Source organism: Eptatretus burgeri, chromosome 3 (genome assembly GCF_056783735.1).
Source record: "Eptatretus burgeri isolate ZD-2024b chromosome 3, Ebu_testis_v1, whole genome shotgun sequence".
In the NCBI taxonomy this organism is placed as follows: Eukaryota; Metazoa; Chordata; class Myxini; order Myxiniformes; family Myxinidae; genus Eptatretus; species Eptatretus burgeri.
In genome coordinates, this window is record NC_140963.1 from 122310827 (window position 1) to 122326997 (window position 16171).

General features: G+C 44.4%; 1 protein-coding gene across 5 annotated transcripts in view; it reads left to right on the forward strand.

Moving 5' to 3' along the window:
- Positions 1-6561: 6561 nt before the first annotated feature.
- Positions 6562-16171, forward strand: part of LOC147030884 (uncharacterized) — a 227547-nt gene continuing 217937 nt past the window's right edge. For 3 of the 5 annotated variants that reach the window (XM_085875423.1, XM_085875425.1, XM_085875430.1), the window contains exon 1: positions 6565-6812. In XM_085875423.1, the coding sequence (XP_085731549.1) occupies positions 6755-6812 (58 nt within the window). In that variant the 5' untranslated portion in view covers positions 6565-6754. Of the gene's footprint in view, positions 6813-16171 lie in introns of all 5 variants that reach the window. The other 2 variants (XM_085875426.1, XM_085875424.1) reach the window with 2 other exon arrangements.

The window sequence follows — 16171 nt, forward strand, 5'->3', positions numbered from 1 at the left end:
CTCCTGTCGCAGTCAACGTGTGGCCCTGAATGGAGTTCTTTAATCCCCTCTTCCTGTCCAGGCTGGAGTTCCTCAAGGTCACGTTCTGGGCCCTGTTCTTTTCTGGTTTTCATCAATGATCTCTCTGACTCTCTCGAAAGTCCTACATATCTCTTTGCTGATGACTGCACCCTCTGCCGTACCATCGGTCAACCCTCAGACCGGCAAGCAGCAGCTTCTTCACTACTGCAGATCTGGATAAAATCACAAACTGGTCCAACACGTGGAACATGTCTTTCAATCCGGACAAATCTCACACTCTCACTATGTCTCTTCGAAAGCACCGTTAAGAACCCCCACCCCCCCATCCACTTTCTCAACAATCCTCTGGAAGAAGTCATTTCTTTCAAGCTTCTGGGTCTCATTATCTGCCATGACCTTTCCTGGGAAAGTCACATTTCAAACCTCGCCTCCAAAGCCAGTCGCCGACTGGGAATCCTTCATCGTGCAAAGTCTTTCCTCGGCCCACCTGAGCTCCTGACCACTTACAAAGCTTTTGTCCACAGCCTGATGGAGTACTGCTCTCCCCTCTGGGATGGTGCTCCTGCCTCCCACCTTTCTCGGCTTCACGCTGAAGAAACCAAGCCATTTCGGATCATTGGCACCTCCCGCAATGAGGCTGAGTCGTTGGGCCTCTCACTCAATCACCGCAGGTTGGTCGGTGGTCTTTCTGTCTTCTACCATCTCCTCTCCAGCCTTGCCCCCCCTGCTCTCTCTGCAATTTGTCCCCACCACATTTCCACAGGGTGCTCAATGTCCGCCAACATCCCCCTTCTGGTAAAACTACCAAAATCACGAATCACTGTTCACATTCTCTCTTTCATTCCTCTTTTTCCCGCCTTTGGAATAAACTCCCTCACTCTATTCATTCCCATTCTTCCCTCCAGGCCATCAAAACAGCAGTTCACCACCACCTCTTATCATCCCCAATCCAAATCCTATATGTTTTCTTCCCCCGATAATCCACACAAGCCCACCTCCATCAAATTCCCTGCTTTCCTTCCTGAAAGTCCCTGTAATGTCCATCTTCTACTCCCCATGTTCCCCGTCCCATCCCTCTCCCTTCCACAGATCTCCTAATGTCTCTGTTCCCCACTGTTTTGTTCTTCCCACTCCCTCCCCTCTTGTCTCATGCCTCCCTTGCTTTGCGTTGTGTGTTAGTTCTCACGCGAGCCTCGACAAGGTATACAAAAAAAAAGCACCCCCTGTCAAAACTCTCGTCTGCATTCCATGAGGACCCGAAAAGCAAGGGTACGGTCAATCGTTGACCTGTGGTGTAAAGCCTGACTGCTCTGAGCACTGGTGCTCAAGCAGATGGTGGCGAACCCAATCAAGAATTAGAGCAAAGACCTTGCCCGACACTGAGAGCAGCGTCACCCCTCGGTCGTTGTTGCAGTCTTGGTGATCACCCTTCCATTTTCAGAGAGGGACAAGGCCCCTCTTCCAGTCAGTTGGGATGATGCTTGTGTTCCAGGCAGAGCACAAAACTGCATGCAACGACACAAGTGCAGCATCTCCACCAGCCTTGAGAAGTTCAGCATGGATGCCACAGAGCCCTGGAGCTTTACCCCATTTCAACCGGTTCATCGCAGTCTGTGTTTCCACAAATGAAAGTGGACCACAGTTGATTGGAGTGTCACGAATAGGGAGCGGAACACCCTTGAGATCCAACTCGACAGCTGGTGGATCAGCCTGGTACAACCGCTCAAAGTAACCGGGCCAGCGGGCCTTCAATTCGGACTCCTCTGTCAAGAGCTCACCACCCTCTGCTCCAACTACAGCACACCAAGGGACGGGCTTGGAGGAACACAATGCGCGAATTCCCTTGTAAGCAGGACGAGAATCACGTGACCACAGGTGATGCTTTACCCCCTCACAGATTAACGCACATAGGCCTCCTTGTCCACCCTCAGTGCACGTACAGTTTTACACTTCAGCTCCATGAACAGCTCAGCTCTGCCATTCAGCCTGGCCCTGCCTCTCTGGTCAATGATATCCAGTGTCCCTTGAGAGAAAGTATTCTTCTTTGCCCGACGGTTATTTCCAAGACATCCGCTGGCAACATCAAGGACGGTGGTCTTGAAGGCACTCCACAACTACTCAGGACCCCCCAAAGCACACAGCCTCCCCAAATTTCCACTCAGCCTGTTCACAATCTCCTCAACTACCCTCTCATCATTGAGCTTTCCAACATGCGGCCACGGCTGGGATGGTACCATTTTCCTGGATTTAAGCTGCAACGTCAGAGTTGTGCCAACAAGCCTGTGGTTGGTATTGAGGAACTGAGCACTCCGGTGGACCCTTTAGTTCTGGATCATCCTCCAGCGACCACCAAGGAGCACATGGTCAATCTCTTTTTCCACACCACCAGTGTTGGAATACCAAGTCCAGCGATGATCCTGAGAGCACTGAAACCATGAACCAGCCACCCTATGTCCATGACTTCTTGCAAAGTCAAGGAACTTAGTGCTATTCTGGTTCACAGTCCCAGACACATGGGGACCAACACTTGTCTCATAACCATCTCTATCAGTTCCTGTCAATGCATTGAAATCCCCCAAGTCTATAAGAGTACTATATCTCGCCTGGGGCACTGATCAACCACAGACTCGAGCGTGGCATAGAATGCATCATTCACGGTGAGATCACTCGCTCGCCTCAGTGGGAGCATATAGAGACCAGGGAAATGACACCTAAGGAGTGATGAATCCTTCGTCTCATAATATGCTTGTTGACAAGTGTTACCTCAATTATCATTGGAGTCAGCTTCTTGGACACAGTTACAGCAACTCCTTAGCATGGTAACCATCAGAGCGACCAGACCAATAGTAGGTGTAACCACCCTCCATGATCTCACAGCAATTCGGTCTCCGAACCTTAAGAGAGTGCTGCAATACTGATGTCCAAACGCTTGAGCTCAGATGATAACAGAGACAGGCGATCATCCTCTCTTAGGGATAGGACATTCCAGGCACCCACCTGAAGGGACTGCGTCAGGTTAACCCAAGGAGTCCGCCGTCTGGTGGACGACTCCTCAGCACCATCCCGACACACACTACCGCAATCTGACCCGGGAAGGATACCCCGTGGTTTCCGTCCTATCATCAAAGATTGGAGGTCCCAAAGGCTTTGCCCCAATCCCATCATCCAGTGAGCTGCCCTTTGAGGGGCACCTGCACATGAGGTACTCCCACGGAGTGGGTTTTCAGATTTATTTTGTGCTTTTCAGATTTTGCAGGATGAAGTGTTTTTCAATGGCCGCAGTGAAATCCTGCCACCAACCTCCTACTAAAAAGTAACCCAATTACAGGAGGACGTCCGCAGACACAGTTGGGCACTAGATATGGCTGGCTGTTGGCTTATAAGGAGCTCTTTCTGCCCTTTGACAGGTTTTGTTTTTAATCCTGCTGGGTGTATACATCCTTCTCACCAAGAAACCTGGTGGAGAGACGGTTTAATTGCTGACAACCCGACCATGAAACAGGTTAGTACAGGTTTACATGGTACTTGTAACAAGTCACAGGTCTGATCTGACCTGACCTGACCTGTCACATTGGGGTAAAGTTTCATCAAAACTGCATACTTCGTTTCAGAGAAGTTGCAAGGATTCGAGGACGGGGGGACGGACTGTCTGAAGACGCGCCATCACCTGAAGCTTTCCAGAATTATGTTCCAGGTGAGCTAAAAATGACATGAAAAGGATTATTGACATATTTTGCCACAGGTGGAATAGGGTCACCCACCTTCTTCCAATCTCGAAAGGATCAATTCTTTTTGATCATTGTTGTATTTAAATTTTGTGACTTTAATCATTTCTGTGACTTCAGTGTTTTGTTTTGTTTTCACTTCGTTTTTCGTTTTATTTTTTTTTTTCTTCGTTTTTTTTGTTATGAAATGAAATGTTACTTGGTAAGTTTTTATCTTGCCAAAACGAAGTTTTTGCATGAAATGTTAATCAGCTTGTATGTTTTTTTTTTGTTTGTTTGTTTGTCTGTAATCACGTATAAAAAATTCTGCAGAGCACTGTTATCATTGGAAATTTTTGTAACTTCGCATATCAGAGGCCTATAGAGGTCCCTTTCAGCGCATAAAATTTTGAAGGTCAAGGTCAAAGGTCAAGGTCACTTTGTCGCAAATCAGGGGAGTCGACAAAACCCTTATTTTTTGAGTAATTTTGATCGGATCGTCTTCAAACTTCATGGAAATATAGTTCATGGTCTGGCGCTCAGCTGATTAATTTTTGGTGGCGATTGGCCTTGACCTTCATGGTTCGCGCCTGAGGTCAAACATATTTGACCCCAAGGTCAAATTTTCAAGTATTAGGAACCATATCGTGTAGTTCCTCAAATTGAACACCTCGATGAGTGCTTTCTAGATATGTCAACCTTGAGACATTATGACGTCATTTGGTGACGTTATGAGGCAAACGCATATTTTTCATGGTTACTCTGTAGAACGATTCTCATCGGAATCTCTCGTAGGCAGATATTCCTCAAGGAGTCGCTCCTCGTGGATAGCAGCTCTGTTCACCTCAGTGTGACCTTAAAGAAGTCACACGTGGTCACCTTTTGGCAAGGTTTATTACTTGTTTTGTTGCTCGTCGTGGAGCGCACGCATGCAAACACACACACACACACACACACACACACACACACACACACACACACACACACACACACACACACACACACACACACACACACACACACACACACACACACCTTGGGGGAAGTGACAACACTTCCCAGAGTGCATCTGTGTGACCGTGAAATGTACATTTCGGAAACGTATATAGCCATAATTCGGGTAAATCTGTAGGAATGAAGAGTCGATGTGAAAACGTACCAGACATCTAGCGCATTTAATACAGGGCCGGATTTAGGTATGGGCAAGCTGGACAGTTGCCCAGGGGCCTCCACAACCAGGGGCCTCCACAACCAGGGGCCTCCACAACCAGGGGCCTCCACAACCAGGGGCCTCCACAACCAGGGGGCCTCCACAACCAGGGGCCTCCACAACCAGGGGCCTCCACAACCAGGGGCCTCCACAACCAGGGGCCTCCACAACCAGGGGCCTCCACAACCAGGGGCCTCCACAACCAGGGGCCTCCACAACCAGGGGCCTCCACATATTTCATGAAAAAAAAAATTGTAAGGAAAAATGTATTTGTGAGTGCCTGAATGGTAGTTGGTAGTTAGTGGAACAGATATAAGATATTCATGTTATCTCATTCTCTATTTGATATAGAAGTTCAGATTCTTTGTTCTTGAAAAATATACTTTATGGATGACTGTAAATATGTCTTGTTGCCTTTTTAGTATTCTCAGGTAGGGTGCGCCTCCACTACTGAAGGCTGCCCAGGGGCCACCACATGTCTAAATCCGGCCCTGATTTAATACGTACAATGCATAATATTTTTGACCGAACGGTTCTGGCACGTTGATTTCCACAGACATCGGAAAAATCGGTTGAAAACATGAATTTTCTGAATTTTAGAAACAGCAGCAAAATGTATGATTAACGATAACAGAATTAATCTCCAGTGTTGGTGGCGTATGTGGATTATTTAATTGTGTACCTGTTTGTAAAAGGGTTTCCTGAGACTTCACTTCCCACAGAACGTGACGCTTCAAATCAGAGGTCGTAGGGAACGTCTGTCTGAGGTCATTTAAGTAATGGACCACATCCCAATTTTATTTACATTTGCCAAAATATGTATTATATATATATATATATATATATATATATATATATATATATATATATATATATATATATCCATCCATCCATCCACTGGGACCATACTCTGTGCAGAGCGTTGGTGCTGCCTAAGCAGTCTCCTTGGCTATTGGGTACAATTCTGGACGGGTGGCCACTCCGACACAGGATACCAGCATGCTGGCACTCATTTTGCCTACCTCGGAAGGATGACAGGCAGAGTCAACCCCACCTGGTATTAATTCAACAGCCGAGTGGGATTTGAACTCAGGATCCTCGGATCCTAAGCCCACCACCCTAACCATTAAGCCAACACCAGGCATATATATATATATATATATATATATATGTATATATATATATGTATGTATATATGTACGTATATATATGTATGTATATATATATATATATATATATATATATATATATATATATATATATATATATATATATATATATATATATATATATATATATATATATATATATATATATATATATATATATATATATATATATATATATATATACCTCATATCAGATAACTCAGCTAACTCTTGGCATCTTCTTCAAAATATAATTTTTTTTCTCTATTATATCCCTGCTTACAACCTGTGCATTTGTAATAAATAGATTGTGAAACGAATTACACGCCAAACAAGTTATGTTTATTTTTGGTTAAGCATTTTGCATCTTATCTTTCGCAAACAAGAGAATGTGGAAAGGTTCGTTTCATTGCCGGGAAATTGAGTTTGTTTTTTATTTATTTATTTTCGGAAACCTTCATGGGTGGGGAGTGAGAGAGAGAGAGAGAGAGAGAGAGAGAGAGAGACAGACAGAGACAGACAGAGACAGACAGAGACAGACAGAGACAGACAGAGACAGACAGAGACAGACAGAGACAGACAGAGACAGACAGAGACAGACAGAGACAGACAGAGCAAAGGACAATACACCCAGCCCTGACCCAAAGACAGATCGTGTGTGACAGGGACTAATGAAGAGGCTGTGGACCTACTCCTTCCTTCTACTTCTTCACTCTGTTTTTACTCAAGGTCAGTTTCATTTTCTCAACGTTTTCTCTTTCATTGCCTTTGTCTTCGCAATAACAACTACCCCTCCTACCCACTCTCCTCAAATTGTCTCGATGATTTCAAAAACAATCTAAAATAATCATTTTGTGTGTGTCCTCCATAAGTCCAAAACCATGAAATCTTATGGTCTGAAACTTTGCACGGATACTAAGAGAACTCGAAGGGAGTGGGTGAATGAAGATTGGGTGTTTGGGTTAATTTAAACACCCCTTTTGAAGATAATTAACGGCCTTATTTAATTATCATTTATCAAGGCTCATCCTTGGTCACCTTGCTGTCCCTCGCTGGGACAAAGAGAAAATAATCATTTGAGAAAGTCAAGTTCCCAATACTTTTGCCAAATTATGAATAAACCAAGCATTTTAAAATTATGATCACATTAGTTAACTGGAACGGCACTCGGTAGAGCGCATACCTCCACCAGGGTGAACAGTTTACATTTTGTATCCCACCGATAGGCCAGATATGCTGACCTGGACCAAAATTGAATTGACTTGTTCTTGACACCGACCCAACTAATCCACCTAATTTGGTCATAACTCGTGCACAACTTTTTGAAAAATCCTGCTTTACAGTATATCGCTTTACACCCTATCGCTCAACGGCGAAGAAGCAACTAAAAATGAAAAAAATTTTCGTATCCAGATCCGGATTTTGATCTTCCGGAAATCGAATCGATTCATCCTTGTCATACACCCAACCTGTCCACCAAGTTTTGTCCAGATCCAGCCATAACTTTTTGAGATATCGTGCTTTATATGGTTTTGGCCCGATCTCTCAATGGTGAAGAATCACTTTTTAAAATTCTAGTAGTTGGATCCAGATCCGGATCTTCACCAAAATATAATCAATTCATTCTTGTCACACACCGAACCTGTCCACAACTTTTTGGGATATCTTGCTCACAGATAGTCAACAAACAGACAGGGATGAAAAGGAAACCTCCATGCACCTTCAGTGACAGAGGTAATGAGTGTTGTTCTCCTAATAATGGGCTGATCCATCACTCATTGGAGCATGGTTTTACCGATGGACAGGTTACATCAATGGAATACTGCTTAACCCTACGGACAAGTCTGTGGCACTTGAAGTGTTTGTTGCTCTTCCTAATGGGCTGATCCATAGGTCATTAGAGTTTTGCTCTCCCCTTTGAGCTGTTCCACAGCTCAGAAGAGTATGGCCTCCTCCTCCGGCCTCCTGTGTGTGCCCTCACATCACACCTGTCTCTGCTGGATGCTGTGAAATCTGAAGCTTTATCATCTTTGCCATCTTCCACAAAGAACTGCAAGCACTGGTTCTTGCTCCTCTCTCATAATTATCTATTTTCCTCATTGTAAACATTTACAAAGGCATGTCTATGCCCAACAAATTCGATGCTCAGCAATTAGATTAATGCATGTGTTTTTTTTTATTTTTTGCATACAAACTGAAGGCTTGTAGAAGAGCTCGAGCACATAATTGATCAGGATGCAACAGAAGAAAAGGAATAGCAGAAAAAGAGGGGGCAAATACCAACAGCAAGGCCAAGGGACAAAATGGTGGATAAGAGTTCAGGTGTGCCAAGGAAGGCCTTTGCACAACAGAGAATGCCCATTTGGTGGCAGACTTTGGGGGCCAACTTTAAAATGTGGCTTGCCTAAGAAAGATCGTGGCTGATAGTGAGACCCAGGAGTTTGAGCAACTGAACTTCTTGAAGAGGATTTTGTTTTCTAATACATGATGTAAGACTAATAGTTGATCTGCTACACACACATATGGACATATGCTGTTTGAGTAGGGGTTAGCAGGTGGGGTGGGGCAGAGTAGGTTTGTGGATGAGGTTCAGAGCAATCACCTCTGATAAATAATCCTTTTGAAGAAGAAGAAGAGACATATTGTGGTGGAGAAGAAAAAAAGTTTGTAGCATTTGTGAAGGAGATACAAGTGTTGAAATGCATTCTTAATATATATATATATATTTTTTTTTACAGAAGAAGAATTTATATTTGATAGAAATGAGAATCGTTATGGAGTGAAATATAAAGTTTTTTGGGTAGTCGATCTAGTCTACCCTTATTATCAGTATTTCCGTCGATATGTTTGTCTGTCTGTATGTATGTCTGTTCGGTCCAGTGCTCCGTTAATACAATGGCGATTTCGATGAAACTTGGTTGGTAGGTTCATACCATGACCTAGTTGTGCGCAAATGAGAACCGTTGCTATGGACCCATCCGTTACCTAGCAATGGGACTTTGAAATTTTTGAAAAATCATAAAATAAAAAAAAATCGAAAATCGGACCATGAGCGACTGTGGGCAGTACATTCAGCCAAATTGTCAAAAATTTCCAGCCGGATCCTATGAAAACTGTCGGAGAAGATAGACTTTGAATGAACCCTGGTCGAAAACAATAAAAAAAACGAAGTTGGTTATCTCTCAGAGACTATGAGTCAGATATACATGAAACTGGTCTTGCAAGGTTCCCACTGTTGTGCGATCCATTACGAACGCCACGATTAAGACCAAGATTTCAATCGTGCCGCGCATCGTGATAGTGGGAACCCAGCATTAGGTAGGTTCATAGTATGTCCTAGTTATGTGTGAGAAATAACCGTTTCTATGGACGCTTTTGTTGGCTAGTAACGGCTGAAAAACGACTAAATTCGACTTGATCAACTACCCATGTCCGCCTTCCGGCTTGTTCTTTTGTTTGTTTGTTTGTTTTCCGATTTTTTTATGAAACGAGGAGAGGAAATAGAAATAGGAAATAGGATAGTGTTGAGGAAATAGAAGCAAGAAACGTAGGAATACACCCAGGATGAAGCAAGGCACACTTTCTATCCGAGTAGGCCTTGAAAAAGGTCATTTAGCCCTTGACAAGTAGAAACGAAAAGCACAAAACAACAAACGAATTAACGTGGAATATTGCACGGGATGAAACAGCAGCACATTGATGAATGACACACAAAACACGACAAATCGGATTCAGAAAGGTCAGCTTTGGTGAGGTGGAACCGAGCAGCTAAAATTTCACCAGGCAAGTGTGAAGAACCCAAACTGGAAGTCGAACATTTACTGGAACATTTAATTTGCCCATTTGAAGCATCACTTGCCTATTTCTGCAGCAACCCCAGTGGGTTGTGTTACATCTGATTGATACACCCACAATGACATTACGTGAGTGCCTCAGAAGTACTCTGCCTTAAAAACCAAACGTGATCAACAAATGTGCAAAACAGGAGCACAAGTGAAATGGTAAACAAGTCGAAATTAACTCGTTCATACGTCAAAAGCCAAAGATACAGAAATATAAATTATTAGTATTTTTAACCAAGGAATGTTCAGGTTTGAGTTGAGAGCAAGGCCAGATACACAATAAATGGTAACGGAACAAATTCCAAGGTTACAATTTTAAAGAACAAGTGCAGCCCGTTTTGTTTATGAAATATCTGTTGCAATGCATATAAAATTAAATATTTAGTGTTCCTAAATCCTGTAAAAAATAAAAACAACAAAAAAAACATTTGAAAATCAGATGTGTAATCTTACCTCAATTAACTGCTTACTGATTCGTCTGAAGAGTTTCTCAGCTGTTTCGGCAACAAGTACCAAAGCCTTTCCACCTCTCTCCCATAAATCCACAAAATGGTACAAAGTCAATTCAGAAATCACAAAGTTGAGATATATGTCGTACAAAGATTGATTGATGGTAGAAATGTTTGATCTCTCCTTTTGAGTAGTTGCTGCAAAGTTTCTGAACACCTTCTCATTTTGGAGTTATTAGAGGAATATACAGCGGTTCACATATGCCAACTACGACGGTAAAGGTGGATTTCAACACGTTTTCGTGGTTTTCTCATCGTTTTTCAAGTAAATGGAGAACTTCTTTGAAGAACTGATTCACAGAAAAAATGTCAAAGTTTGTTTTCTGCAGTACTCTGGAAAACGACAGGACAACACTCGAAATGCTTTCTATGACTGTCATGCTGACAAAAAATTGAACATTGTTCACAGAACTTAACAAGGTTTGAGCTTTGAGTACAGCTTCCCTGTGTGACATACTTTTCATCAAGTCGAAGGCATTAGTTACAGCTGTAATTAGTTTGACAAAGACAACCTCACCATCATGGCACTCTGCCCACTGGGTTTCACACATGGGCTTCAGTCTTGAGTGGCCACCCAGCTAGAGTTGCCTTTTCAATTGTGTTGCATAAAATATCAGATCACTGAGCATATATGGAAAAAAAAACATACAAGTTTCCTGAACGGGAACGAAGGTGTTGTGAATAACTGGAAGTGCTCCTGCACTGCTGCTGATCACCAAATTTAAGACATGATTGCAACGATGTGTTCGGGGTAATGCATTTGGAGTGATGGCAGGGTCTCTCAGGGCTCTCTGCTGACTTTCTCAAAGTTAGGTTTCCAGACGTTATCTGTCCAGTTTTAACTGTTTATTCTCTCACCTACATGCTACTGTGTGTTCCTAATTCGGTTTTGTTTCAAAAATCGTGCGATTTTGTGAGTTTTCGTCGACCTTGTTTAATGGGTTCCTTGAGGCCTACCCCTCCAGGTGTTCGGTCGTTTTTTATTTGTATTCTCTCCCTATTACCTTCAATTCCTCTGTTCCCCACTTTCCCAACACCCCCATCCCTCCCATATAAACACTCTGTTTCTTGTCTTAAATCCAAAAAAACAAACAACCAAAAAACTACCTTTCTCCTTGCATACTCAGGAGTCCCGATCCTGCTTACAGATTCTCCTTCTCCTTCTCCTTCTGCCGGCACACCATCTTTATTCCACTTGAGCTGACTCATTCTCACCATTACCTTCACGATTTCTTCTTACAGCCTTCCATTCCGGAATATGACCTATTCTTCAAAAATACATCAAAATTGATAATCTCCCTTGTATCCTTTCGATCAAAACACCTCCTGCAACCACGTGTCTCTCTCCACCCTCTTCCTGATAAATTTCATCGACCCAGCAGCTTCACTCTGCGTTTACCGTTCCAAATTCACCACACACCTCCACAATTTTACTTCAACCTTCCCTTTTCCGAATGGCACGCAATCCTTATTTAAAATAAATAAATTCACTTTTGACTATACACCACCCACAACCACATGCTTCCCCCGAAACCACGTGATCTGTTACCAACCTCTGCGTTTACTGATCCAAATTCACCATTCACCTCAATTTTATCTGCAACCTTCCATTACTTAATCTGATGAAAACTCTCTCACAGAATAATAATAATAACAATAATAATAATAATAATTAAAAACGATCTCTTAATCTTCCTCTTTCACATGTGTGGTTCTCATGACTATCATAATTCACTACTCTTCTTATATTTCAACAGATTGCTTTAAATTCGACCTTTCATTCATACCTTGCCTAAAATATCTAACGGTTATAGCATTTCTTCTCTCCATTCTCTTCATTTGCCTTTACTGCATCCATCAAGAAATGTCTTTAATCGCATGTCTAACCTAAAGATTAAAAAAACAACCCAGTTTGCTACGAATGTTCGCTTTCCATCAACCATTCTTTTTTTCCAACTTCAGTGCCAACTCACCCCTCTCACCTCTCCCTCTCAAAGCAACCATCTCACTCTTCTCCCTCCAAACTTCCCCCTCACCTTCCTCAAAAACCACCCCTCACCTTTCTTCCTCAGCTCTCCCCACTCACCCTTTTTAATTTTTTTTTTGTATACCTTGTCGAGGCTCTTGTGAGTGCTAACACACAACCCACAGCAAGGGGGGCATGAGACAAGAGAGGAGGGAGTGGGAAGGACAAAACAGTTGGGAACAGAGACATTAGGAGATCTGTGGAAGGGAGAGGGATGGGGCAAGGAACATGGGGAATACAAGATGGACATCACAGGGAATTTGAAGAAGGTGGGCTTGGGTGGATTATCGGGGGTAGAAAAGATCGATGATTTGGATGGGGGTGGTGAACATTTGGATGATAAGAGGTGGTGGTGAACAGCTGCTTTGAAGGCCTGGAGGGAAGAAGGGGAATGAATAGAGTGAGGGAGTTTATTCAAAAGGTGGGAAAAAAGAGGAATGAAAGAGTGAAGGTGAGCAGTGATTCTTCAATTTGGTCGTTTTACCAAAAGGGGGTTGTTGGCAGACCTTGAGTGCCCTGCAGAAATGTGGTGGGGAAAAATAACAGAGAGAGCAGGGGGGGGGCGAGGTTGGAGAGGAGATGGTAGAAGAGAGAAAGACCACCGACTGGTCTGCAGTGAGAGAGTGAGAGGCCCAACGACTCAGACTCATTGCGGGATATGCCAATGATCCAAAATGCCTTGGTTTCCACAGCGTGAAGCCGTGAAAGGTGGGTGGCAGGAACACCAGCCGAGAGGACAGCAGTACTCCCTCAGGCTGCGGATGAAAGCTTTGTAAGTGGTCAGGAGCTCAGGTGGGCCGAGGAAGGACTTTGCATGATGGAGGATTCCCAGTCGGCGACTGGATTTGGAGGCGAGGTTTGAAATGTGGCTTTCCCAGGAAATGTCATGGAAGATCGTAAGACCCAGAAGCTTGAAAGAAAGGACTTCTTCCAGAGGATTATTGAGAAAGTGGATGGGGGGGGATTTTCTAAACGGTCCTTTCGGAGAGACATAGTGAGAGTGTGAGAGTTGTCCGGATTGAAAGACATGTTCCACGTGTTGGATCAGTTTGTGGTTTTATCCAGATCTGCAGTGAGCGAAGAAGCTGCTGCTTGCCGGTCTGAGGGATGACAGATGGTACGGCAGAGGGTGGAGTCATCAGCAAAGGGATATAGAGGATTTTCCAGAGAGTCAGAGAGATCATTGATGAAAACCAGAAAAAGAACAGGGCCCAGAACGCTACCTTGAGGAACTCCATCCTGGACAGGAAGAGGGGATGAAAGAACTCCATTTAGGGCCAAACGTTGACTCTGGCAGGAGAGGAAGTCTGCAAGTTGTGAGTGGACATGGCCTTGGATACCATAGGAAGAGAGTACGGTGAGCAGGGCAGGGTGCCAGACCGTGTCAAAAGCACGTGATATGTCCAGGGATACGGCTCGGATTTTCTGTCTGGCATTGAGGACCTCCATCCAATGTTGGGAGAGCAGAAGCAACATATCCAGGGTGGAGTGACTTGGTGTGAAACCAAATTGATGATCGGAAATCAAGCCATTGAAGAAGATGAAGGATTTAATTTCTGAAGCAATGATGGATTCCATAACCTTGCTGATGATTGAGAGAAGGCTGATTGGTCTGTAGTTGCAGGGATCTGTTCTTGCACCTTTTTTATGCAGGGCAGTAATGTTTGCTGATTTCCAAGCAGATGGCAGATGACCTTGAGCAAACAACTGGGTGTATGGAACAGAGAGAGGGTGAGCAAGAGCAGAAGAGCAGGCTTTGAGGACACGTGGGCTGATGCCATCTGGACCGGTTGCAGAATCTGATTCGAGGTTTGACAGCAAGCTCTCCACGCTGTCAGCAGAAAAGGACACAGAATCCAGGGACAGTTGGGTGTGACTGGGTAAGTTGGGTAGGGAAAGCGATTGGTTTTGGACACAAGATTTAGCTGCAAACACCGAGTTTAAGCATTCAGCCTTTTCACGTGCGGTATCAGCAGTGCGGCCATTTGAGGTAAGGGAGGGATGGAGGGGGGGGGAACATACACCAGAAACAGATGTGATTACATATCACCAGGATTTTGAGGAGGGAGAGAGGTTTGAAAGTTCAGAGTTGAGCTTAGAAATATGTTCTTTTCTGGCACTCCTGAAGGTAGATATAAACTTGTTCCAAGCTTTATGTAAGGAACTGAGATTACCCTCAGTTGGGTTTGCTTTCCATGAGGCAAAGGCAAGTTGTTTCAGGACAACTGCCTCACCACAAGCTTCAGTGAACCAAGGGCGGGAGGAAGGGTAGGACAACTGAAGACGAGAAGGGATAAATCTGTGCATGAGGGAGAGCAAGTTTCTTTGAAAGAATTCCCAGGATAAGTTGATGTTGGAGAAAGTAGCGATAGGAGACCAGTCTATAAGTTTGATGGCTGCTTGGAGACCCTTACAGTTGGCTTGTGTGAAATGCCAGACTCGACGGCGGTGAGGTGGTTCTCTGATAACAGCCAGAGAGATGTGCACTTTGACAAGGACGGGATCAGAAGAACCGATTGGAGCTGAGGAAGAGCAGGAGATATTTTCAGAGAAATTTGTCAAAATCAGATCCAGAAGAGATCGACTACCATTGGTTGAGATCCAGGTTGGGAAATTGACCGATTGAGTCAGTCCCAATGAGTCACAGAAGGCTTTTACTGAAGAGCCATGACAGGTGAGAGAGGTACTCACACCTAGCCAACTGGCATTACGACAATTAAAGTCGCCACATATGAGGAAGAGAGAGTTTGGATGAGAAGATAGAAGTTGGTCCATGTTTTCAGATAGTGAGGTGTAGATGGAGTCATCACTGTTAGGTGGACGGTACAGTACACATATAAACATGAGGTGGGAGTGGAGGGGAAGCCGTAGCCAGAGGTATTCCTGGGGGTGTGGGGGAGTGAGGGCAGTGCGTGGAGAGTGAGGAATAGAGTCTTTGCTGAAGAGAGCAACACCTCCACCAGGACGAGGCTCAGGTCTGTCATACCGGAGGAGGGAGTAACCAGGGAGAGATACTTGGGAGTCAGAGACGTCTTGGGGGAGGAAAGTTTCTGTAAGGCAGATTATGTCTGGTTTGTCAGTGGCAACCTGTATGGAAAGATCTGAAAGGTTTGAGTGAAGGCCCCGGATATTTGAGGTCCACACTGTTGATGAAGAAGGAGGAGAGGAGGCTTTGGGTGCAGGGGGTGGGAGGGGAGGGGGAGGTTAGGACAAGGGATGAGGGCAGAAGGTAAGTTGGGTTGTTGAAAGAGTGTGGGGGATTCTAGAATAGCGAGGGGAGGGGCTGGATGAGGAGGAGAAAAGGCTCTGTGGTGCTGGGGGAGAGGGGGGGCAAGAGAGGGGGACGGAGGCAGTTGAGGATTTGAGGAGGAGGAGGGAGGAGATGGAGGAGAGAGGGGAGTGGAGGGCGGCAGCTTTGTGGATGAGAGGGGGGGGGCAACTTTGAGAAGGATGAGTGAGGGTGGTGAATTGTGGGAGAAAGGTGAGGGGGAGTTTTTGAGAGAAGTGAGAGGGAGGCTTGGAGGGAGAAGAGTGTGATGGTTGCTTTGAGAGTGAGGGGTGAGAGGGGTGAGTTGGCACTGAAGTTGGAAAAAAAGAATGGTTGATGGAAAGCGAGCATTCATAGCAAACTGGGGTTTTTTTTTTTTAAAGTTTTTGGTCAGAGGTGTGATTAAACATATTTCTTGATGGATGCAATGAAGGCCAATTCAG